General features: G+C 39.8%; 1 protein-coding gene and 1 pseudogene across 17 annotated transcripts in view; both read right to left on the minus strand.

Annotated features, from left to right (window-relative positions):
- Positions 1–26,755, minus strand: part of Baz2b (bromodomain adjacent to zinc finger domain 2B) — a 325,749-nt gene that overhangs the window by 110,170 nt on the left and 188,824 nt on the right. For all 17 annotated transcript variants that reach the window (XM_052723268.1, XM_052723263.1, XM_052723267.1 and 14 more), the window contains one exon: positions 2,510–2,656. In XM_052723268.1, the coding sequence (XP_052579228.1) occupies positions 2,510–2,654 (145 nt within the window). In that variant the 5' untranslated portion in view covers positions 2,655–2,656. The remainder of the gene's footprint in view (positions 1–2,509; positions 2,657–26,755) is intronic.
- Positions 19,940–24,901, minus strand: LOC128100487 (60S ribosomal protein L12-like; annotated as a pseudogene).

A 26,755-nucleotide genomic window follows, 5' to 3' on the forward strand; every position in this document is an offset into this window, starting at 1 on the left:
TCTTTACATTTCTTATTATATCACCCTTTAGTAGACACACCAAGTCATGTCAAGGCTTTTCTTTCTCTATATGCCTCCTTGCACAAATGCAGTCTTTATATCCCACATGAATTTATTTCCAAATGTCTCTGGAACCTTCATCGTTTTTCATATGGATAAACGTATATAAACAAAAATATAAATGCAAGGCCCTCTTCACCTCTAGTGGCATTCTTTTTACACACTGATGCTACTGATAGAAATGCATTTGCCACCATACCAAACCATTCTTATTAGACAGAATATAAGAAAAGATAATGGTTACCATTTACTAGGCACCAACTATATGTCAGTCGTTACCTCATTTATCATAATACTGAAAGCAGCTGTTACTCCTGCCTTACAAATGAGGCACTGAACCTTAAGAAAAGGTAATTCATAGAGCTAATAGGTGGACAAGCCAAGGTTTGATCTCACAGTGTCCTTGCTTTTAATCATTACATTATTCTGCACAGATTCTTACGCATGTCAGATTTAGTTCTAAGTGTTCTGTCATGGCCTACTCCCCAGCTTGGGCTCCTACTTGTCTGTCTCCTCCACAAAGCCACAGCACATACAACCAAGCCAGCTTTCCTTCCTTCCTAATAGAAGGCCCATTTTAGTCAAGGCCACAATATGGTCTGTTAACACCCAGACTTCCTGTCCTTCCTTGAAGCCAAGACTATCACTCACACAATTCTGATGAAAGAGATTAAGTGGAAATCTCTAGGTGGGGCTTCTGGGAAAAGCATCCACTCTATTGGCACACAACCCTGGCTTACCTCACTCCCCTGGCCTCCTCTGAAGAGGTGTTCTAGAAGGAACATCCCTCATGAAGTTGTGAGGCACACAAGTGAGAATGAAGCCTCACACTTCAGGAGACAGATTTAAAACCAGGAGGAGCCTCAGGAGCCGACGACACTCCCAGCACCCATCTGGGAGCAGCATGTTTCCCATGCTCTCCTGTCGTAGTTAATCATTGTTGTACCTAACAGCACGAGACTTAATCACCTTGCAATTTCCTCAGTGTACAATGACCTGGCACACATTTGCAGAGAACAGTGATGTGATATAAACGTTAATTTTAGAGATAGGCATGCCTGCTGGAGCCTTACCCACAGCAGGCTTAGTTTATCAGTTTTCCAGATTCTGCCTGTGATGTAGGATTTGTTTGAAGGAATCTACCTCCAACATGGACACCCCCCAACACACACAATGAAAAGCAGCAGACTATTGTACAAATTAACTATTTGATTTTAAATTTCTTAAAGTTCTGTCTATGTATTAGGTCAAACAGCCAAAATCTCAAACAAATGCACGGTGTAAGGCTGATTTATTCACTTATGTTAAATGTCATTCCCTTAGCTTTTACTTGGAGCCAGTATGTAGGAAGGTACGTGATTGTCAGTGAGCCTGGCTATGGTGTACATCAATTGCTGTTCTATATAAAGGCTCCAATGACATGTACCCGCCTTGCTCAGGGCAGAGAAAAGGGAGTTTGGCTTTCTTTTTCTTCCTGATGAACAAGAATCCTTATAAGCACTAGGATGAGTGAGCTGAGTACTCCTGTTGGCTTGCCTCTTACTCGTTACACTTTTTGTTCCATATTTGTAGCTTTGTTAGATGTGATGGCTCATGCCAAGAATCGTAGGACTTACACCAAGACGAAGGAGTCCAGGCTAAATCATTAACATCATTAGACACTGTTTTTTTTTAAAAAAAAAAAAAAAAAAATCTGTGTCTTTCTTCGGGGAAGAGCTTTCCATTTTTCAGAGCCTATCTTTTAATACATTAGTTAACTGTATTTATTTAATGCACCTAATTGATGTAATACATTTGGTGAGCACTGTCCCAAAATTATTTTCTTAGAAACAGGTGGTTTTTTTTTTTTAATATCATTCCTTATGGGAAAAGAAATATTACTCTTTCCACAAAAACCATAAAACCCATATGTTGATAGCCCTAATTGTTCTTACTGCAATGACACTGGTTTTGAATCTCAAACATGGCAATAAAACTAAAGGTATGTTCTGGGGAGCACTGTTCCATGGGAACTAACAGTCCCTGAACATCACTGGTGCAGACGCCAAGAAGGCAAGGCCTTGGCACTCTTGAACTGGACTACTTTTCAGGACGGTTCTTAAATGAGCAACTTTAGGTGATTTAAAAACAAAACAAAACAAAACAAAAAAGCGCATATCCTCAAGCAGTGGGCCTATTTTTTCCCTGATAAAAGTGGTGTTCTTAAGTATGATGTTCTGAGCTGTCTCACAAACCCACTACATCATCAATCCACAATGTGGAGGTGGACTTAAGACAGAGGGAAGTGTGGAGAACCAGGAATAAGTAGTGCATGCCCAGAGTGAAGTCCAGATAAAGTAGAAAGACTACATATTTAACCCAGAGGTTATGCAACAGGTCAGAGCGTAGTATAACAAATACAAAACCCTGAAAGACAGCGCTCTAAAGTCGGGTTGGAAAGGATATTCACCACATGGGTTGATTGTAGAACTAAGTGAAACAGCTCCTGAGGAAAGGCTGCTTTTGGAAACTGCTGAAGCCACAGAAGGAGCAGAAGATGCCGTTGGTGTAGCGGAGGAGGCTGGTGAGGATGGCAGCCGTTCTCCAGAGTCCATATCTATGACAGAAGGAAACACTGTGTTAAGCAGAATTACTCCAAAGAATTAGACAGGTCTGCTCATTTTCCTTATTTTTTAAAAGGTATAAGGTGAAATATGGACAAAATACCCCTGTGGCTTAAAAATAGAGTACCCCTGCCCAAACTCATGTTAAGGCTTGAGTCCTCCTTTCTCATGGGACTGGGCAGGAGTGAGTAGACTCTCACTCTTCTAGAAACATATCCACATTTTGTGAAGTGGGTAGTTGTACAGGGGGGACACCTTACATGGTTAGCTGCTCAGATTTTCTATTGCTCAGGCTTCAGAACTCTCTACTTCATAAATCATTCAATACTAGGTATTGTTGTAGTAACAGAAGGTGAAGTAAGATGAACATTTATGCAACGAGTTTAATTTTATTTTTGAGACAGGGCTGTGCCCAAGCTCAAATATTCCCCCCACCTCAGTCCCCCAGCTGGGACTACAGCCTTGTGTCCCTGCAACTCAGCTTGAAACAAATTGAACATTAGGTGCATCATATTCTTTAATGAATCACACAGTTTGTGTATCTAAAAATGGCCTAATTTTATGCAACTGTGTGATGTCATCAACTTGGGAAAAATAAATTTTATATTCTTATTCTTCTCAAAGTTCTTCATCACATCTCAACTGCAACCAAATTCTGTATTATCACGAAGCAGCAGTTCTCAAATTGGGTGGCACATGTCAGATTTCCTGCATATCAGACACCAGCAAAATTACAGTCATGAAGTAGCAAAGAAATAATTTTACGGCTGGGGTCACCACGACATGAGGAACTGTATTAAAGGATCGCAGCGTTAGGAAGGTGGAGAACCACTGCTGTAAAGGATAAAAGCAATACAGCAGGCCTGATGCAAAAAGCTACTTGGGAGGCTGAGGGAGAAGGTTCACTAGTTAAAGGCAAAACTGAACAACACAGGGAAATCCCTTTTAAAAGGGAGGGAGGGAGGAGGAGAAGGAGAAGATAGGAAGGAGGGAGACAGCAATAACAAAAAGGAAACACCAACGTGAACAAAGAGTATCCTCATCTTCTAAATCTAGATGGACATATCCTTGTATTGTCTCAGGTGACCAGGATGACTCAGTCATTTCTAGTATAAGACAGAGAGAGAGAGAGAGAGAGAGAGAGAGAGAGAGAGAGAGAGAGAGAGAGAGAGAGAGAGAGAGAGAGAGAAACACAGAGAGAAAGACAGAGAACCTGTTTAAAGTTTTATCAGAGCCAAGTTTCCACTCTGATTTCAAAAGAGCTTTATAATGCAAATCACTGAGCATCCTTATTAAAGTACTGAGCTGCTATAGGTTCAGTCTTACACAGGTTTCATTTTCATTATAATGGTGATATTCAAATTTGAGGACCTACCAGACTATGGTCACTTTAATGCATATACTGATTTCACAATTAAGCAAAGAAATCATGAAGTTTATGCTTTAAAAAGTACATCTACACGCCGGGCGGTGGTGGCGCACGCCTTTAATCCCAGCACTCGGGAGGCAGAGCCAGGCGGATCTCTGTGAGTTCGAGGCCAGCCTGGGCTACCAAGTGAGTTCCAGGAAAGAGGCAAAGCTACACAGAGAAACCCTGTCTCGAAAAACAACAACAACAAAAAAAAAGTACATCTACAGGAAGAAAAAAAGAGTGCTCATCTATGAGTGAATTTACAATTAGTCACATGTAAGCTCTCACAATTTCAATAATCTTCTTACAAAAAGGTATCTGTATAATATTCCATAGTGAATTCACACAGACACATATTTCCTTTAAAAAACTGTTCAGTTACATCTTAAAACTTAGACTTAAAACAATGCAAAGCTGAAGTGTGAATACGGAAAGTACACACATTTTTTTCCTGATAGAAGGAATCATACAGGATACTCTAAGCATTGTGAGTGAGACCACTTCCAAACGCTTCCTAAGGAATTCAACAGCCACCCTTCATTTCCCAGGACTGCTGTCAATCACCTCCTTAGCTGACAGTACTATGGTAAGTATGCTCATGTATGATAGAATCTTTGTCTCTATCAGTCTTTGTCTAGGGAAAGACTGAGTGGTTAACGGTGGCTAACAAGACAAATTTCTATGGGCTGCTTTGGGTCAGGTACAAAAACAAATGACCTCTAAAACATACGTCCAAGGCCTATGCTAGCATATTCTTCATAAACTATTTTCATGAATTCTCATTTTAAAAATAGAAAGACAAACATGAGCTGTTTACCTAGAACGACTTCTTACTAATGAAACAGATTACTCTGGACCAGTGAGATATTTGATGGCAATTGTTATCTGCGTGTACAACTGTACCTTGGAGTTTCTTGGCTGGGATATTGAGAAAGTCACATAGATATCTGAATTGCTTTCTTACAAGTAATGTGAAGATAAAGTTGAGATCAAAGGAAGAAATACACAAAGTGCTGAGGGTCTAGCATTCAATCAGAGACAGCATCTACTTTTTTTTCTTTTTTGTTTTTCAGATAAGGTCTCACAGTGGACACTATGCTGACCTTAACTCATGGCAATCTTCCTGCCTCAGCCTTCCAAGGGCTAAGGACTATGGGTGTGAACCATGCCCAGCCTAACTTGAATTAATAAGTATTTGTTTATCTGATTGCCAGTGGATATAGGTGGTAGTAAAAGAACACAAGGGATAGTTACATTATTTGTGTTAAAATGCATATTGGTATTTATAGGTTCCATAAGTCCTTGCCATGGTATCATGTTGATTACCAGATAGAGCCTGTGTTACTCACGGGATAGCCAGATTCTTTCCATGGCTGTTCTAACAAAGGAGCCTGCTGTACTTTTCTGTGATAACTTCACTTTTCCTTCAGCTCATAACTATCTTTGTATATGGTCTTCTATTACAAAACTTTTCAAATATGTTATAATACAAATTCAGATGATAAAATAGTCTGCTATCATGTTAGTCACTATTCAAATACAGTATTTGAGAATCAGTAAAATTAACTCATTCAAATAATTTAATAGGATAAAATCATTTAGATGTCTAAGAACAACCTACTTTCAGACTTTACCAAGGGCAGGGCCTCTATGTGATATCTGCGCTCCTGTGACCGCCTTTCATTCTATGTGCTTTAAGAATATTCTTTTCCTTGGGATCCAAATCATCACTGGCCAATAGATTGCTTGTGTCTTAAAAACTAGCCCATAAGATTAAAATGAACACACTAAAATAACATGATTTCCCTTCCACAGCATATTCTCCTATGGTAGACTATAAAAATAAAGGCAGATCTTTTCATTTGAGGTAATCCATAAAATTGTATCATTTCTAAGGTATATCTTAAGACTCTACTTAGAAATTTAATCAGTTCCAGGTCCAGTGATGTGTATTTATAGTATCACCTGCCAGAAGGCTGCACTCAAAAGGTTAAGACTCAGAAGTTCAGGTTCAGCTTAGGTAACATACCAAGATGGAAGGATGATTGGGAGGGAGGGAAGGAGTAAGTTAGGATAAAAATGACTGTAACCGAAAACTTAACACATAATACTGGAGTAGAAAATTGGGGGCTGGAGAGATGGGCAGTAGGTAAGTGCACTTTCTGCTCTTCTGGGGACCTGAGCTTGGTTCCCAGCACTCTTCTTTGAAGGTATAACTCTAAACAACTATAATAACATATATAGTATATAATAATAGTACAATGATTCAAACTGATTTTATAAGCTAAAGCCAGTGCAAATAAATGGAAAAATTATATTCAACATATTCTATTAGCATACCTCTAAGAGTCTAATATTTAAAAATTTTTCCAAATTGTATAAAACTGTAATAAATGACATGCAGTCAGCATTTGTCATGATACTCATAAGGGAAAAGATAAATTTACTTCATTTTAATAAAATGATCTTTATTTGTAACAATCCTGAGGACATGCTAAAATCAGAATTTGTGAAAACAAAAGGCCACAAAAAGCTTTTTCTGCTTGATGATTTTATGTATGTACACAAAAAGAAAAAGAAATCAGTGACCAGGTACTCTTGTTCAAACTCATGTACATCAAATATTCTTTTGTGTAACCACAGGATTTATGAATGCTGACATCTGGTAGTCATAAACTGAACAGGTGCACTAGGGAAGGGAGACATGTGGACTAAGTATCCATGCTGTCAGCTATCTTCCTTATTTCATATGCACCCATATTTTACAACTGAAAATGTAGCTGTACGGTCTGAGGATGTAACTCAGAGGCGGGGTGCTTCCACAGCATGTGGGAGGCTCTGGGTCTCATCTCCTCACTGGGAGTATGAGAAGCTTCTCATAAAGCCAGTTGTTATGGCAAGGACCCACAAACTTAGCTTTGGGAGGGAGTCACTTGATCCCAGGAGTCACAGACTCTCGTGGGCAGTACTGGTTAGACATCCATCTATAAAGGAACAGGCTTTGATGGTTCTCTAAGGAAATGCTTATTAAACAGTGAAAACTGTGCTAATACCCCAAGAGTTCTCTGTGGGAATCCAAAGTACAGAAGAAGATTCAGTGAGCCCTTCCTTTTTCATATAATGCAATTAGGAAGATCACCAGGAGCCAGACAGTACACGGCTTCTTTTACCTTAGTAGATCCACTAAGAGTAGAGAGCTACAAGTTCATTATTTTTGAGATGTTCTGACAAATGCCTTTATTCCAGCATTTCTCCTACAGCCAGCAAGGCGGCTCAGCAAGGGAAGACACTTGCCACACAAGCCTGGGATCCCTGGAACCTACATAAGGTAGAAGAAGAGAACTGACTCCCCAACATTGTCGTTTGAACTCCATATCTGTGCTGTGGTGTACACACACAACAATAATAATAAAAATTTAAAATCATTAAAGCAATTAAACAGTTGGATGTATAAAACTCCAAGATATCAGGTGGCAGACAGAAACAATGGCTAAACAGCAAACAAAAATGTTTCTATTAAGAGTGTGTGGGAAATATGGACATAAAGATATTACTGGACAGCAGACATTACTGTGAATATAATATATACATAGGCAAGTAATTCTATCAAGAAACATTTACCAGTCGGGGGGTGGGGGGGTTTGCACACCTTTAACCCCAGCATGTGGAAGGCAGAGGCAGTGGATCTCTGAGTTCAAGGTCAGTTTGGTCTACAGAGCAAGTTCCAGGACAGCCAGGGTTATACAGGGAAACCCTGTCTTGAAAAACCAAAAGCAAAACAAAACAAAACATTTACCTACAGTTTTAAAATATTATTGTTTCAAGTAATTAGGTAGTCTGTTATGATTTCAAATACAAATATATGAAATAATCGATTCCCTTGTTACTTCACACTTTCAATTCTGACCATAAGTAGATGACCAATTACAGCCTGAACAGAAATCACTCGGTGATCAGGCGCTCTGTGCTCAGCCTGAATGGGACAGTCTTGGATTCCCCTAAATATTAGCTTCTGTGCCTGAAGACTGAAGTAAACTACCTCTCAAGTCCAAATGAGTTTTACAAGCTTGGTAGTTCAAAAAAGCCCTCTCCTAAACAACAAAATTCCCAAACCAGGAGTGTTGGCCCACTCCTCTCATCCCAGCACTTGGGAGGCTGAGGCAGAAGGACTGCCTCAGATGTGAGGCCAGCCTGGGCCACAGAGCCAACTCCAGGTCAGTCTGGGTTAAAGAGTAAGATCGATCGATCTTACTATGTATCTGTCTGTCTATCTATCTATCTATCTATCTATCTATCTATCTATCTATCTATCTATCTATATTTCTCTTTCTCTCTCTCTCTCGACTGGCTGGCCATTGAGCTCTGAGCCATTGTCCCTTGTCCCCTGACCCCAGCCCCACGCTGCAGTTACAAACACATGTTACTAGGAGCAGCATTTAGGCAGATGCTGGGCATCCACACACCGGTCCTCACATGTGCACGGTAAGCATTCTGCCAGCTGAGCTCTCTCCATGGCCCTATGCTGCTTTTTTTTCTCTTTTCCAATGCACACCATGCTAAATTACAGGTTCTGTAATTTAAATTTTTTAAAAATTTACTCTAGAGACCTCAAGAGACCTGAACATGAGAAAATAATCCAAAAGCAAAGCACTGATTTTTATACTGCTCAGTAAATAATCTATTCAGGGAGTATCCTTTTCTATCCAAAAGATTAAGTATTACTTTGAAATGAAATATTTGTAGGGAAGACATTATCCTAGACATAAAAAATAGATATATGGGAATATTAACAGAGGATGTGAACAAGACTTAGTATCTGTAGATCAACTAAACCATAGGTATAATCTATGGCTTTAAATATTGACTAAGCTTAGAGATCTCTAAGAAGGACATGAAGGATGAAGACCAACAATGTCTGATTACCTAACCCAAACACAAGACACTCCAAAGAACAGACAGGAGACCGGAAGCTTTGTCAGCTAAGAAAGACACTTAGCACGCTCACAGAAACAGTGAGGAACCTCTGGAAAACAGCAGCACCCAAGGCAGGGCACAGATGAAGAACATGTCCAACACAAGGTGCCTTGCCATACACAAGAAATGCACTGAAATCAACACTACACTCCTCTCGGGAGGAAGAGTGAGGACATACACAAACTTTCTAAACAACCAATGATTCAAAATAATGAACAGCATACTTCAAATTTTGGCTCTGTCCTAGTCACCCTAATGTTGAATCAATAAAAGGAGAATAATTTGTTATTGCTGGAAATTACCCTTCAAATATTCCATAGTTGATCCAGTCTAGCCATCTACATGTATTTCTGTAAGGTGTCACTGGATGATTTTAATGGAAGATCACAGAAAGCAGTGAAAAGAAAATTAAGCAAAATCTGGTCAAACGAGCACAGAGTTGATTCAACCAGGAGACAAAAACAAAAAACAAAACAAAAAAAACAAAAACAAAAACAAAAAAGCTGTTGATACAAGTTGGCACAAATCTGAATGGGGCTTAGGGTGGTTTGCAAACATAAATCAGATGAAAATTTTTATGCAATGGTATCTTCAATCATGAAACTCACTCCACTTATAAGCCATGACTCTGATACTCCCTATAGAGGGATGACATGAACATGTCCATTCCTCCGTCCTATCAGACTCAATTCATCTCAATTTTTCTTCTACTATGAATTTGAAATTTATCCATTTTTCTCCATCACCATAGCTACCACACTGATCTATGTCACTCAGAGCAAAGACCTGGCCAACAACAGTCTACTGGCAGTCTGTTTTTGTCTGTTTAGGGTCGGATTTTCCTTTACTAGTGGTGACTGCTTCTGCATAGCCACAATGTAGCTGTGATAAACTATGAGAGCCATAAAGCTTAGAGTATTATCTGACCCTGAAGAGAACGCTGGTAAGTTCCTCCTCTACTCTGGCTGCTGGTAAAATCCCTAACTCTATTTACAAATGCCTTCATCTTCCTTACTAAAAACCCATTCTTCATAGAGCAGCCATTGTTAAAAATATGTACATAAATTAATGACTGCCACTTTGCACCTTAAATCCTATAATACTGCAGTTACATGTAAGACAAAAATAAAAATCACTAACAAGATCCACAAAGCCACTCCATTTGCATCTGTAGCATTACAGACAGACAGACAGATGAGGCTTTTTTATTAACTCGACATTCTTGACCAAGCAAGCCTGGGTATAACACGTAATGGAGCTACAGATATACTTGTCATGGTAAAGGCTATGTTAGCTTTCTTGAACAATCTTCCCAATGAGCTTTAAAAACAATTAAATGAGGGGGCTGGAGAGATGGCTCAGAGGTTAAGAGCACTGGCTGTTCTTCCAGAGGTCCTGAGTTCAATTCCCAGCAACCACATGGTGGCTCATAACCATCCATAATGAGATCTGGTGCCCTCTTCTGGCCTGCAAGCCTACATGTAGGCAGAATACTGTATACATAATAAATAAATAAATCTTAAAAAAAAAAAACAATTAAATGAAAAGTTTACTTTATTTTGCAGTTTGGGGCATATAACCCAGGGTCTCATGCATAGTAAACCACACTCTAACCCAGACTCTAGTTCTAGTCCTCGAGAAACTGGTTTGCAGGTTAAAATGAGAAAGGTGTGGGTTTATTGTTTACCCTTGAAATTTTCCATTTATACATATTTTTAATAATTGGAAAAGAATTAAAATAAACTCATCATTATTTTAGGTGACAGTTTTAGAAGTAAATAAAAAGTATAAAACACAATTCAACAACAAAGTAAGTTGTTATAAATAGGACTAAAAATGTAACAAGTACAAGACTGGGAAAATCATCCAAAAGAAGTAAGAATCAAGAGGCTGGAGAGATGCCTCAGAGATTAAGAGCACTGGCTGCTTTCCCAGAGGTCCTGAGTTCAATTCCCAGCAACCACATGGTCGCTCACAACCATCTATAGTGAGATCTGATGCCCTCTTCTGGCATAAAGTCGATAGAACATTCATATACATAAAATAAATAAATAAATCTTTAAAAAAATCATCGCATATATACATATATTTTCAGTAAACCGTGGAGTAGGGTAGGTGAATGTGACTATACCACCACTGTGGAAAAGAACTCTGATTGTATCGAAACATAACACTGTTAGCACTGCCAGTATCAACACTGTTTAAATCTTACCACCATCACCATCACATTATTTGTTGAATGTTTTATACCAGGCACTATGCTAAGTAATTTCATTTCATTATTTTAATTAAGGCAAATAAACTTCAAGTGTAATTATTATTTTCATAATTATTTTACAAATAAGAAAACATAGGCATAGAAAGGTTAATAACTTGCCATACACAAAATATGTTCAGTGTCAAAGATAAGCGTTTGTCTATGACTGGTGTGGCACACACTTACAAGCCATACAAAGCCGGGTCTGGGCTACATAGCAGAACTATGTCAACAACACAAGGGGCAGGGCGGGGGCTACGAGCTCAGTGTAGAGAACCAGCTGCATGGACAGTGCCGAGGTCTTATCATTTTGATTTCATTTGTGTTAGGACACAATTAGAATGCCACATTCATTCTGGACACTGGTTTGTTTTTTTGTTTTTGTTTTTTCGAGACAGGATTTCTCTGTATAGCCCTGGCTGTCCTGGATCTATCTCTGTAGACCAGGCTGGCCTTGAACTCACAGAGATTCACCTGCCTCTGCCTCCCGAGTGCTGGGATTAAAGGTGTGTGCCACCACTGCCCAGCCTGTTTTGTTTTGTTTTGAAGCATATAAAATAGGAAGCCGTGGATCAGTCCCTATAAATAATTAACATGTGACAGAATGTCAGTTGAATAAATAGGTAAGTAGGGTGGGAGGGTGCTTCAGTCACAGAGCTTAGCTTAGCTTGTGCAAAACTCTAGGTTCATTTCCAAGGACCTAAATAAGTAAAAAGAAAAACCTAAAGGCATATAAAAGTCTCTGATATGGCCTTTTTTTCTAAAATACTTATAATGGTCCATTAAAAAAAACAAAAAACAAAAAAACCTAACCACTAAAAAATAGAACCTAAGCCGGGCGGTGTTGGCACAAGCCTTTAATCCCAGCACTAGAGGCAGAGCCAGGTGGATCTCTGTGAGTTTGAGGCCAGCCTGGTCTACAGACTGAGTTCCAGGACAGGCTCCAAAGCTACAGAGAAACCCTGTCTTGAAAAACCAGAAAAAAAAAAAAAAAAAAAAAAAAGAACCTAACCAACTGGGTGTTATGGGGCATGCCTTTGATCCCAGCACTCAAGAAGCAGAGGCAGACAGATCTCTGTGAGTTAGAGGCCAGCCTGGTCTACAGAGTAAATTCCAGGACAGCCAGGGCTACATAGTTGAACCTTGTCTCAAAAAACATAAATAAATAGACAGATAAGTAGATGAATGAATGAATGAATGAATGAATGAATGAATAGGAGAAGCAGCTGCTAACAAATCATGAAAATATTAGAAATATTTCTGAAAGCAATAAACAATGATTGGCTAATAAACTTAAATACTTAAACTTCTAGCAATCTTATTTTCTAATGATGTAATGTGAAATGGAAAAGAAACGTAAATAACATGCAGAATGATCTAGTTTTAAAAAGTAAATATATTTAGTTATGTGATGACATATAAAAATATTTGTGATATATATGTATGTATATATGAACAGACTGAAAAAACTTTGAGAGGCACTCTGCAAAATGGTAACAGTTGTTTCTCAGGGTAGTGAGATTATGTGTGTGTTCCATTCCTTCTTGTACTTTCAATCTATTCCAATTTTTATATTAAAAACTATCACTTGAGGATTAGAGACAATAACTTTTTGTATCTTAAAGGAGAAAAGTAATGTTTGTTTTTTAATTTGGCACAGGAAAACATCTTGTGATAATGACCAGATAAAATGTGTTCCCGAAGTATCTTTAGAAGGACAGCACAATCACATGTCCAACACTACTTCCCTGGTTGGCCAGCGCTGAGCACTCGGTGCACTCTCTCAGAACAGTCCAGAAGAAGTAAGTAAATGATCTGCTCTACAGCTTTCTTTTCAGTCATTATTAACAAAGAGAATCATAAAATGCAAAGGACAATAAACCATTTTTCACTAAAGAACCAGATGTTTTTTAGTTTTTTGTTTGTTTGTTGTTTAGTTTTTGTTTTTTGAGACAGGGTTTCTCTGGCCCTGGCTGTCTTGGAACTCACTCTGTAGACCAGGCTGACCTAGACCTCAGAGATCCTCCTGCCTCTGCCCCCTGAGTGCTGGAATTAAAGGCGTGTGCCACCACCACCTGGCAAGAACCAGATGTATTTTGAAAAGCCATCCATTAGTGCAGTTGGCCGGCAACACCACAGTATCGCAGCAAGACCAGGTCATAGAGCCAATTCCTTCCAGCTTTTATCTATACTTTCCCCTAGTAATGAACGGGTATACCACAGATTCTTGATTCTCAATACATAATATGAATTATCATGAACAAATTAAAAACGACACAGAAAAGACAGACAGACAGACAGATAGACACACACACACACACACACACACACACACACACACACACACACACGTAACGTATGCACATGCACACACACACACACAGACTCACTGGGTTAAACAGCATAAATGAAGTTGAGGGGCATCAGTAGATATCCAATCTTAGTAAATGAGAGAATAAAGATTTATAGACAACCAAGACTTACAGACATATGGGTGACTAATACAAATTCTGACATTGACAGAGAAGGAATCTTGGGAGCAGAGGACAGAGGGTCCAGTGCTGAGAAAGTGGAAGACACAAGGCTGGATACTTTACATTTCTGGTTAAACACAAACAAACCTGAAGATACAAGAAGCTGAGAAAACTTCAGACTGAATGAACTCAAAGAAGGTCGAACTCTAGATAGAAATAAAGAATGTTCAACTAAATAGACCTCTTTCACCAACTGGAGTCAAGTTTACCATTGAAGAAAAGAGGTTCTACTCTGGGGGACAGAACCAGAGAAATACCCGTTTGCTTGTGCTCCAATTAAACTCCATCATTTTCCTCCTTTACTTTCTTTTTAGTGCATACCATGGAGTGATCCTTAACTTTTCCCTAAATTTCAGAGATGCTAGGGTTTAACATACAGAAAAATCCATGTTTTAATTCTTCTTGTGATTAAATTTACTTATAACATAGACGTATACCTAGAAAAAGTGGATCAAAACAGATAAAACTACAAATATGAAATGTGTAAGGTAATCAAATCTCTCCCTTGTCATATTTTTAAATTTAAGGGTAGAATAAGTAGTCAGATTATTTCACATAAAAGTTTATATACAGTAGTCCAAAAATAGCAATGGAATCCATCCATATACTAAAATTTACTAATATGCATGCAACTCATCTGGCCATAACCAAATCTTAACAAAACAGAAATCTCTAGTACTGGAGTCATCTATTGCTGGAGACAGCCACTGTTAGTATCATATTTTATTCCTCCCATTGGTTTGGTTTGGTTTCATTTGTTTTGTTTTGTTTTGTTTGGGCCTGACTAGTCATCTCAATCCTCCTTTTCTCCTCATCAACTAGTCTTTGGGAAAAAACAAGTCACTGTTTTTGAAGGAACAGCACATCATTGCTCCTCCCCTTACTAAGAAGAGTCACAAGACTTCGCAGGTTGGGGCTCTTGCACCGCCTTGGCAAAGCTGCTGCCCTCTCCTTTCCTTCCCCTTTCCCAGTGCGGGGTATTAAGCCTGGTGCCATGTGCATGCTAAACTCACTAAGCTATACCCTCGGCCTCAAAACTTCACTTTCTCCAATCATACTGAAATCATAGCCAGAATCACCTACTCTTCATTCACCCACGTCCCAAAACTTTCTCCTACTTTCATTTACATGGTCTCTAATGTTCTCTACCCTGCCTCACAGCCACATAATCTGACTACCCCAGAGGAAAGTCGTTGTGCCCACATCCTTCGTACAGTGACAACTAAAACTGGAACAAGTCACAGTTCCCCAACAGTCACTGCACTTACCATATTGTACTCTGATCACAATTATGAACTTGAATAACTATACCTAACAATCTGGAAGCTTACCTGAGTAGAAGCCAAATTTGTAATGTGCCTTAATTAGGGTTTCTATTGCTATGATCACACACCATGACTAAAACCAACTTGGCGAGTAACATGTTTATTTCGTCTTACACTTCCAGATAATCGTCTATAACTGAGAGACGTCAGAGCATGAACTCAAGCTCCTTCCACTGAGTCTCCCCAACCTGATGGACACTTCTCCTCCCGTCCCTTCTCTCTCTCTCTCTCTCTGTCTCTCTCTCTTTGTTGAGACTGTTTCTCTGTTTAGTCCTGGCTGTCCTCAAACTCAGAGATCCACCTGCCTCTGTCTCCCACGTTCTAGGATTAAATGCATCCTCACCACCAGGTTCTCCTTTCTCTCTCAAGTGACTTTGTCAATGCATTTTATCATTGCAACAACAACAACAAGAACAAAAGTAGTTAAGAGCTTCTGCTATTATCAGGGTGTAAAATTCTGACATGGGAACTGGAATTCTCTTAAATCCATGCTAGAATGACCACATTCTCTACATAGAAAATGGTTCAATAAAAGTAAACTACGTCGTTTTTAATAACATCATACCAACATTTTCAATTCAAGCTTATAACTACAAACCTTTAACCATTTTTTATATCTACAGTTCTCATTTTCAATTTGCCAAAAACCTCAGTTTACCCAACAAAAATATAAGTTCTTGACACTTTTAAAATTCAATCCAGAGCAGGGTGTGGTGGCACACACCTTTAATCCCAGCAATCTGGAGGCAGAGGCAGATGAATCTCTGTGAGTTCGAGGCCAGCCTGGTCTACAGAGTGAATTCCAGGACAGCCAGGGCTACACAGAGAAACCTTGTCTCGAAAAAACAAAGCAAAGAGCCCAAGCAAAGGAAGAAGCATCCCATCCATAAGCACTCATTTGATTATGGTACACTATGCACCCACCAGCTTCAGAACGACAGTAGCTACACTAACTCAATGGACGTGGTTCTCTGGATCCTCAGAATAGATTCTATTGGGACACAAAATCAAACTGAAGTACCCAAAAATTATTTGAAATCATCTTCACTGCGCTATTCCTTCAACTACATGTAAAAACAGGCCCCTCATTACAATTTACTGCAGTATTTAAGGATAGAACTCCACTAGACAGCAAGAATTTTTAGGAACACACAATCAGTGTACCAAGAGCAACACATAATGCTGGGATGCGGCTCAGCTGGTAGAGTGGTTGCCTTGCACACACAAATTCCTGGATTTGACCCCTTCCATCGAAAGCAGGTGCCTGGCTGACACCTACAGTCCCAGTACTACAATCCCAGGGAGAGGCAAGAGGATCTGAATTTCAAACTTCCTTTCAGTGTACAGTAAGTTCAAGGCCAGTCTGTGGAGCCCGACACTCTACCTTCTCAGGAAACAAACACAACAACAATAACAAAACCCAAGTAATATGTGTACCCAGATGTGGTAGCTCACATAGATAATCTCAACACTGGGAGGTGAAGGCTGAAGAATTGCCATAAATCTGGGGCCTGCCAGGGCTGCAGAGTGAGACTGTGCCTCAACAACAAAAGTAATTCATAAACATCCTATTATCCAATAGGGCAATTAATAATCACATGCATAAACTAAAACTGAACATTAAACCTGAGTACTTTTAAACCACATCACTAATATTTCAAGTGTTTAATAACTACAACAACATCCTTCTGAAAATACTACTGTACAGCACACTGACCTAAATGACTGACATCTTGCTCAGTGAGGAAATCTGTTCCATATAAAGGAGACTGTTAAAACTGTCAAAGAAGCTTTGGGGTAGGTACTACCTTATTCAAGTTTTCTTGAGAAATGTTGATGCAGGAAATATCTGAATGGCAGTTACCTCTATGACGAAACTGTAACAATTACCATGCTGTATGTTTTCTGTGATGAGTGTATTTGGCCATTATCAAGGAGTAGGACAGTCATTCAGAAAGTAATGTCAAATGATCCTAGTTATATATTTCATGATTTCTCAAATGTTTCCATCAAGACATCCCTAGTAAAAATCACAAACGTTCTTTCTGTGCTTTATGCAACACTGCTAAGTTAGTCCAGTTATCACTGGTGGAGAGGAAACAAAGACACACTGGAACTTCTCACTGTTAGAGAACAAACGGCAGGTAGACAAGGTGGCAGCAGAGAAAAGATCCTGAAGCAGCCAGCTGCACACTTTAGACTTGCCCATTCCCTGGGGCTGATGATGTCAACGCCTTTCAATGAGACCTTACACCAGAATCCAAGACACCTTTTTAGAAATAATTTTTTAGTTTTGTGAGATTATAGTATAATTACATCATTTATCCCTTCCATTTCTTCCTCCATACCTCCCATATACTCTTGCTCTCTTTCAAATTCATGGCTTCTTTTGCTGTAATTGCTGTGACATATACATGTATATGTGTTCCTAAATACATAAATAAAATGTGCTCAGTCCATACACAGTTATCCATATGTATGAACATCCTTCCCAGTGGTGAAGGTGAACATGTACAAAACACTGACCTGTAACAGTACTAACCTGAACACTGGCTATCAACCCTAGAATTTATGGCTTAGAAAGCTATTTCTTTAATAGTCACAGGTATAATAATGGGTTAAAAATTTTGGGTCATAACCCCTTAGAAATCATGAAATCTACATAGTGAGTTCATATTTTTTTTTTTTTTTTTTTTTTTTTTTTTTTGGTTTTTCGAGACAGGGTTTCTCCGTGTAGCTTTGCGCCTTTCCTGGAACTCACTTGGTAGTCCAGGCTGGCCTCGAACTCACAGAGATCCGCCTGGCTCTGCCTCCCGAGTGCTGGGATTAAAGGCGTGCGCCACCACCGCCCGGCGTGAGTTCATATTTATTAAAGCACCAATATATTCTGGGTCGTTGCTAAAGACCATTGAAAATTATTGACCTGTCTAGATTACCAGTAATTTGTGTTTTATATAGAGAAGAGGAAATTTTTTTTACTTTTATATATAGTGTTGCTTGTTTCTTTCTTGCTTTGTTGTTGTTGGTTGGTTGATTGGTTTTGGTTTCACACAGAAGAGGAAAAATCTTTTACTTTGATATTATTTTGGTTTTGGGGTTTTGTTGTTGTTGTTGTTTGGTTGGTTGGTTTCCATTTTTGCGCTTTCCTGGATCTCGCTCTGTAGCCCAAGCTGGCCTCAAACTCACAGAGATCCCCCTTGCCTCTGCCTCCCGAGTGCTGGGATTAAAGGCATGTGTCACCACCACCTGGCTCTTTGATGAAATTTTTAAGTCATAAAACCCGTTTCTATCTTCCGTCCACATCTATTCAGAAAGTAGGAAAAATCACACATTATTCTGCTGAAAACAGAGGGAATGGCATGTAACTCAGTGGTTTATAGTATGTAAATGACTCTAGCTTTTATTCCCAGAAGTCATTGCTTCCCTACACTAATGAAACAAACCTTAAGTAGGCATGACTCACAGAAATAATGGCTGGCCAGAAGTCTACCACATATGTTATTTGCCTCCAAAAGATGTTATAATCTAATCATGTTCTTTCTGATATGAACAAACAAGCAAAGTGTTTCTTGGCTGGGCAATCATCAAAGCCCATCAACCGGAGATACAAGTTAAACAAGAGTGGTGAGCTCTCATTGAACTTGAGGCTCATGCCATGAAAGGGAGCCCACGTCCTACACTTCCTGGATGGCCAGGAACCCGAGACTGAATAGCCCTGAATCCCAGGGTAGAACCAAGCACAGCAGGCAAAACGGAAGAAAGAAAGGAAGGGAGGGAGGGAGGGAGGAAGGAAGGAAGGAAGGAAGGAAGGAAGGAAGGAAGGAAGGAAGGAAGGAAGGAAGATATAAATAGAGAGAGTGGTATGCTACATCACTGACCAAACTCAACTGGAAGAGGAAAGGGTTTGTTTTGTCTTACAGTCCATCATCAAGGGAAGTTGGGGGGAAACCTGGAGTCAGAAACCATGAGGAACCCTGCTTACTGGCTTGCCCGTCCAACTTCATTTTTTTTTCCTGTTTTGTTTTGTTTTTGTTTTTTCAAGACTGGGTTTCTCTCTACAGCCCTGGCAGTCCTGGGCCTTGCTTTATAGACCAGGCTAGCCTCAAATTCACCGAGATCCACCTGCCTGTCTCCTGAGTGCTGGGATTAAAGGTGTGTGCCATCACTGCCCAGCTCCAACTTTCTTAAAAATACCAGGCCTACCTGCTCACATCAATTACTGATCAAGACAATGTCCAACAGACATATCCCCAGGCCATTTTGATAGAGGCAATTCCTTAACAGAGATCCCCTCTACCCTGATGTCTCTAGTTTGTGTCAAGTTGACAGAAACTAGCCAGCACAAAATTGGCTGGGAAAATGGAAGAATACATGTACAGAGAAACTGAGTGGCCCTCAGAGGTAAGAGTATGGTTAATCCCAGGTTCTTCTCCTTAGACCTATCCTTTTGAGTTTCTTTAATTCTCCGAAACATTTGGATACATACCAATCATTCATTCATTCATTCATTCATTCATTCATTTATTTATTTATTTATTTATTTATTTATTTTGGTTTTTCGAGACAGGGTTTCTCTGTGTAGCTTTGTGCCTTTCCTGGGACTCATTTGGTAGCCCAGGCTGGCCTCGAACTCACAGAGATCCGCCTGGCTCTGCCTCCCGAGTGCTGGGATTAAAGGCGTACACCACCACCGCCCGGCACCCAATCTTTTTACTTGTGTTTCTGTGAGCTATTTCCCTTGCAACCTAAAGAGGCTATCAGAAAGTTTCCTAACAGATATCATGTCACACTTGCCTCTTCTCAGCACTGCTCAGGCTGTTTACATGCCTGACAGGTTTCCCTTCCAATAGTCCAAACACCGCATTCCACTGAGTACAGACCCAAGAGCCTTTTTCTTTTTTAATTGCCATTTATTTCAGTTCTTGCTTCTGAACTAGCTGAGCATTCCACAGCATCACTGCTAATGTCATCCACGATGTCATGAGGATGGAGGTCATCCACACTGCAGCCCACAGACTGTGCAGTACCCAGGATCTTAATATTTCCAGAAAGTTCTCTGGCTAAAGACCAGTGTGCTGCATCTGCCCAGCAATGTTGACAATTTCATCAAAAGTGGTATTTCCAGTGTGTTTAATGTTTGTCTGCTTCTTTCTGGCTCTTGGTAGCTCCGTGAGGGCTCTGATGATCAGGCGGAGGGCACCACCTCATCTGGGCCTGTCTGTTCTGGATGGTCAGCTTCACTGTCTGTACTCCTCAGATCTTTCCAGTTACTGGGTGCTTTGGCAATGTCATTCCAACTTTTTTTGGTGACAGACCCAGGGCAGGGGACTGATCTCGGGGGCCAAGGCAGATAGATACAGCACCCACCTCGACTCAGGTGATCCTCTGGCTTTGATCTCGGGGTCAAACTTGGGTGGCATGGAGGAGGTGACTGGTGTCTGGTGAACCAGATCCAGGATAACTGAAGAAAGCTGTGCCCAAGCCTATTCTGAAGTGAAAGCTAAAAGGCCCCAGTGTGGATTTATCCCCCCAGCTGCATCTGACTAATTCCAGGTCACAACAGAGAGTTTCAGCGTCTACCCGGAAGCTGCTAATTACATTGACCTTTTACTGCTCTGTAGTTCCCAAATTCACTGTGTTATACAGCACACAGCAGTATATCTGTTGAGCCTTAGTTTCTGAATCAATAAAATGGGGTTAATTATACTTCAAAGAGCTATTGTGAGAGGGAGGGCCTAGCACACTTCCGGCCAGATGCTTTGTTCTTCGATTAGTCACAATGTAGAAGAAAACTGCTTTGATTTGCCAAAGGAAAGATGCAAGACTAGGAAAGCTCAATATGTCAACATCACTTCTTCATCAGTTCAATGTGACTAAAGGTAACTGAAATGTCCAGAGGATTTACAACAGCAAGCACTTCTCTCTCACAGGCAAACCTGGACACATGCTTACCTCTAGATTACCCGCACCTTGGCAATTTCACCCTCCAAAGAGGATACTCTTGTGTGAACTTTAGATAATAGCAAAATTTTAGTTTGGTTTTAGGTAACTGTGTTGCTTTTTCCTTATAGTTTATGCTTAATTTCATAAGTTCATAACTAAAGAATGAGTTTTGTTCAGACTGCAGTGTTCCTTTTTTCAGTAATTAGGGACCAAGTTCTTTCCATTTGGACTTGATAATTTACACATTAACTACCAATTTTAAGCAATATGTATAATAACTTTTTATATTAGGCATGTCTTTCACCACAATGCATCTTATTTTAATCCTATGCATGGCCAATTATGTATAGATATAAGATGATAAATACAAGATTTTCCCTGAACTTTTACTTGAAGACATAAGTTGGTCTTAATTCGTATTCACTCCAAACAAGTCAGGTGGGCTTGGGTTTTCTTCATACTCAAATACACTGGGGAATATATTTGAATAGAAACTGGTTGTTAGGAGAGGAGACCTTACCCCATTGTCCAGAAAGGGATATGTATTCATACACATGAAAGCGAGGAGCTAGGCAGCTAAGTGCACTATCTGAAGGAAGGACTGGGTAACTGAAACAGTCCAGGTCACTAAATTATTCTCTGATTCCCTGTGTCAGAATCACTAACCAGCTTTCATTCTCTATGAATCTGTCTATTCTACATAATTTACATAAAAATAATCATGCAGTGATTGTTTGTGACGCCTAAAACCATGTTTCAAAGTTATTCCATTTAATAGCATACATAATACTTTATTCCTTTTTTTTTAAATGTGTAGCTCAGGCTGGCCTTGAACTTGTGATCCTCCTGCCTCCGCCTCCTTCAGCAAATCCTACCAGCGTGTGCTACCACAACCGGCTACTTTATTCCTTTTTATTGATGAATAATATTTTATTTTTACCCTACCACCTCATTTACCACTTAATGATCTTTTGGGTTATTTTTACTTTTAGATTTTACAGTGACTACTGACATGAGCACGCAATGGTTATGTAGATATATAGTTCATTTCAGATTAGAAATAGATTGATATATAAGAATAGAATTGCTGGGTCACATGGTAACTCTTACACTTAGCCTTCTGAGGGGCCTAAACATAAACTAGCCTTTGAAGATCTGAAGTGGAGTCTTACATGAGCATTTACAGTCCCAACTCTTCTGTAGTTGCAGCAGGTGTGCTGTCTGGTTAAGTCACCAGACCATATTAACTTTAATAATCCTTTAATAATCTTATTAAATTTAATAAAGTGTTTCTAGAGGATACCTTCAGAATTGTCGACTATTTCACAGATCACCTTTAGAATAGTTTACTGTTGGTTAGTACTTTGTTTTACTTTACTGAAATACACAAAACATTTTGGCTCATAGTTAATACCCATCATATCCTTGCATTTTTCTGTCTAATGATGGTCCATACATTCAATGCAGGTCATATAAAGACACATTTGGGATGTGCACATGAAGTGTTTCATTTTGTTTGTGATGCTCAGGACTGCACTCAAGGCTCTGGGTGTACTATATCCCTTCTAGGACATCACATTAAAATTCCTTTCTGAGCACTGTTATACAAGGTCTTAAACCTTCCAAATACAATCTAATGATATTCTAATACTTAGGGATATTGTTGGGGCAAAATATATGAAATTCAGAAAATAATAAAAAAAGAAAGAATATATTACAAAGGTTAAGTTAATATATATTAAAATGTATAGTTCACGTGAATATTATCAATGTCCCAAAGGAAAGAACCAAACTCCTCTCTGGAGTTGAGAATCCTCACTCATGTGACCCACTGTCAATCTTGACACTGTATCCTTTCCTAATCTGCACTACCCCTTTACTTTGAATAAAGCTGTCTTGCCAGTTCTGCATATCTGTGTGAACCCTTATTTTCAGTTCCGTGGATAAAAGGTCAAGAAGTTAACAAACACCCAATCCCAATTCAGACCATAGTAGCAGTTCCTTAGAGCTGTGAGTAGGTTGGGAGAAAATGAGGAACTGGGCTACTCCGGGCGACGATAAAATATTTTAATTGATTGTGTTGACAGACACATTAATCTGAGAATCCACTAAAAACTGAATGATATTTGAAATGGTAAAATGTATGATATGTAAATCAGATTTCCATAAAGCTGTTGAAAACAAACTTTTTGGATCTCTCTCTGAGAGAATATTATTCGACTTTATTGATTCCTGATTCTGGACTCTGTTCAAGACTGAATGTAGAGCACCTATAACTTCATGTGTGACAGACACAGGGAAATAATAAAGCAGGGGTTCAAGTCACTCTCTGTGCTCATTAACCTTGCATCACCATGTTGTAAGCATTAAAACAACAAAACAAAAGACACCCAGCTAAAGCCACATGAGCCCAGTTTAGGGACTAACTAGTTTGAATCAAGCAAGGGCCAGACTTGTTTCACATCCTCATTAAGCAGTCACATGACTGGCCATGCTGCTATAAAGGGAGCTGCAAGCCCCAGAGTCTAAGGATGCTACTGGACGTCTTTTGTCCACAACGTCACTCAGTCTTTACTGTAAACACTGCAATCACCTTGGGAGTTCTAAGCCCCACCTCTCCTTTTCTTTAGTTTTCCATGTCAGTAGTGATCCTGACTTTTTAAAGTAGTAATGCTTGATAGAAAACTGGTTACTAAAAATAGAAAGCTCCCTCATCCTCACTCTGATATTTCCAAACAGATGAGTCCCCTTTAATCCACACCACGTGTTACACCTTAGGCTCTCACAGGCTTGCAAAGTCCTCCCATTCCTTGCTGAACTTGACCTCACATTAGGCCTCCAAGGACTGGAGAAGCATTCTGACTCACAAGCAAATCTGGTTCCTCTCTTCTTACTCTTGTCTATTTCTAATTAAATTCTAACTAAACCACATGGCAGTGTTCAGATCTGTGGCTTTCTACCTTGAGAAGTAGACATTATTGTCTTCCTTAGAGCCTTGAGCTTATAAAATCTGAATTGAAGGCTTGAATGAAAACACACGACAATCACTAAAATTGCAATTTGAAAAGTATACACATATTTTCTCATTTTACCTAACAACAAATCTAGAGGTAGGTAAATTGGGTATCATCATTCCACTTGAGATTAGCAATTCTTGTTTTCATTCATGACGGCAATATTGCTGGTAACAGTAGACATGGCCCAGAGCTTATCCTGAAGCAGGTCAGCGTTGGCTACTCTCCTATAACTGGACAGAGAGCTCCCATCATTTGCAGATATGTTCAACTAAAAGAGAAGGCTGACTGCTGTTTGGGGAAGAAGCTGGGAAGCGATTCCAAATTATTATTTTTGTATTTTTTAGTTCGTGGTCTCACTATGTATCCTAGCTAGCCTAGAATTTTCTATGTATACCAGGATGGCTTCAAGTTTCCAGTGATCCTCTTGCTCCAGGCTCTTGAGAGCAAGTATAAACTAGTAGGCCTGGAAGTGACTCTAAGTCTTCAATCTGGAGTGAGAGCATTGTTGACAGGGTACCTGGCGTGCATACAGCTTCTCTGACTAGCATCCTCTGAGTTGTTTTGTGGCTTATGATACGGAACCAACAGTAGCTGTGACTGTTGTGGGTGTTGGATCTGCCCGGAAGGCTCCTAACACAATCGCATTGCTCTCGATCTAGAGGAGCAATTTCAAAACTCTTTAGCAGTACTAGACGAGGCGAGGACAGAACCTGAAGCCTTCCGAGGGACGGAGACGTCTGTCCTCACTTGAGCTGTTTGGATCCTCAGCAACTTCATCACTGTTTAAAAGCAGTAACAACTTGACCAAATGTCTGCCACAAAGTTTGAGAGATGGCTCAGCAAAGAGCACTGACTGCTCTTCCAGAGGTCCTGAGTTCAATTCCCAGCAACCACATGGTAAATCACAACTACCTGTTGTGAGATCTGGTGCCCTCTTCTGGCCTACAGGCAGAACACTGTATACATAATAAATAAATCTTTAAAAAAAACAAATCCGAAGTTTGAGAGGGTAGGATATTGATCAATTACATCTACACATTTCACTTAATCTATCACTCAAAGCGCAATAATACATAGTAAAGGGCCTGAGAAAGTTGTATGTGTTTGCTCACGATACTTCCTATATCCATTCCATCCTGTCACTTTTATTAACTTTGAATTTTTTTTCCCTTTTAAAATTTTTTTTCAGGCAGTAGTGGCACATGCCTTTAATCCCAGCACTTGGGAGGCAGAGCCAGGCAGATTCAAGGCCAGCCTGGTCTACAGAGCGAGATCCAGGACAGGCCCCAAAACTACACAGAGAAATCCTGTCTCGAAAAACCAAAAAAAAAAAAAAAATTATTTGGTGGTTTTGTTTTGAGGCAGGCTCCCACTCTTCCACCCAGGGTGGTCTCAAACTCAAACTCACAGTAATCCTACCTCAGCCTCCCAAGTACTGGGATTACAGACATGAGCCGCCATGACTGTATTTTTTTTTCTTAATTCTTCTATTTCCATTTTTTACTTTTATAAGACCCTGGCTTCCCTTAGTGATCTTTGATATTCATTCATTTCAGTGCTTCCGGTTGCTTTGCTCAAGGCCTTCACATCCCTGTTAAAGCTATTAAGCAAAGGAAATCCTGCACTTCAACTCCTTCATCTGTTAACCCAGTTCCATAACCATAATAGCAAAACCCAAACACACAAAACCATTATTTACCTTATGCCGAAGTGATGATGGCTGCTGTCATGAATACGAGCTCAAGTAATACGATTCTTTCTGATCTTTTTCATTCTTTACAGAAAGAACAGTTTTGTCACTGCCGATGTCTTCCTAGCCTTCTAAAGCAGCCGTTTCTTTTTGGTGTTTCTGCACACTATCAGTAAGCCACAGAAAACTATAATAATATCATAGCTAATAACCACCCTCATTTGCCATCCTATTTCTAAGTAAGAAAAGCATACAACATAAACTGGAGGTTTGGTGCATGTCTGTAACTCCAGCACATAGAATGGAGGCAGAAAGATTGCAACCTGGAGGTCAGCTTGGGCTAGATAACAGGTTCCAAGCCAGCCTAGCCTACACAGTAAGGACTTTCTCAAATAAAAACAAAAGCAACTACATTCAACACAAAGCAACACAAAAGGATGAAAATGAAGTTGAGCACTAGGAGGCAGGAGAATCTGGCTGATCAGAAGCCCAAGGCTAGCCCCAGTTACTCCCCTAGCTAGGGAGTCTGAGACCAGCCTGGGTGACATCTTGCTTTTGAAAGAACATGTTTTGGGATTAAAATTGTGACCTAACACGGGCTAGGCAAGTACTCTGCCACTGAGCCCTACCCTGACCCCTGTAAGAAGCCCTATCTCAAACAAACAAAAGTAAATGAAGTAAAACAAGAAGAAACACTGGGAAATGGAAGCCTGCATCCCTGTCCAGCACTAATTACAAACATCTGACGGCAGGCAGCACACTTCACATCCTTACACCTAAGCTCTCTGTCACTGCAACTCAACTCTGCAGACGACAAGTGCACAGGGTTTACAGAAATCCTCTACGGAATGGCCACCTGTCCTGTTACATCAGTTCTTCACTAGACACTTCTCCTGGTCATGATGTGAAAGACCATCACCACCAACACTTTTTAGAACTTA

Source organism: Peromyscus californicus, unplaced genomic scaffold, assembly GCF_007827085.1.
Source record: "Peromyscus californicus insignis strain IS unplaced genomic scaffold, ASM782708v3 Scaffold_7__1_contigs__length_154581171, whole genome shotgun sequence".
NCBI lineage: Eukaryota > Metazoa > Chordata > Mammalia > Rodentia > Cricetidae > Peromyscus > Peromyscus californicus.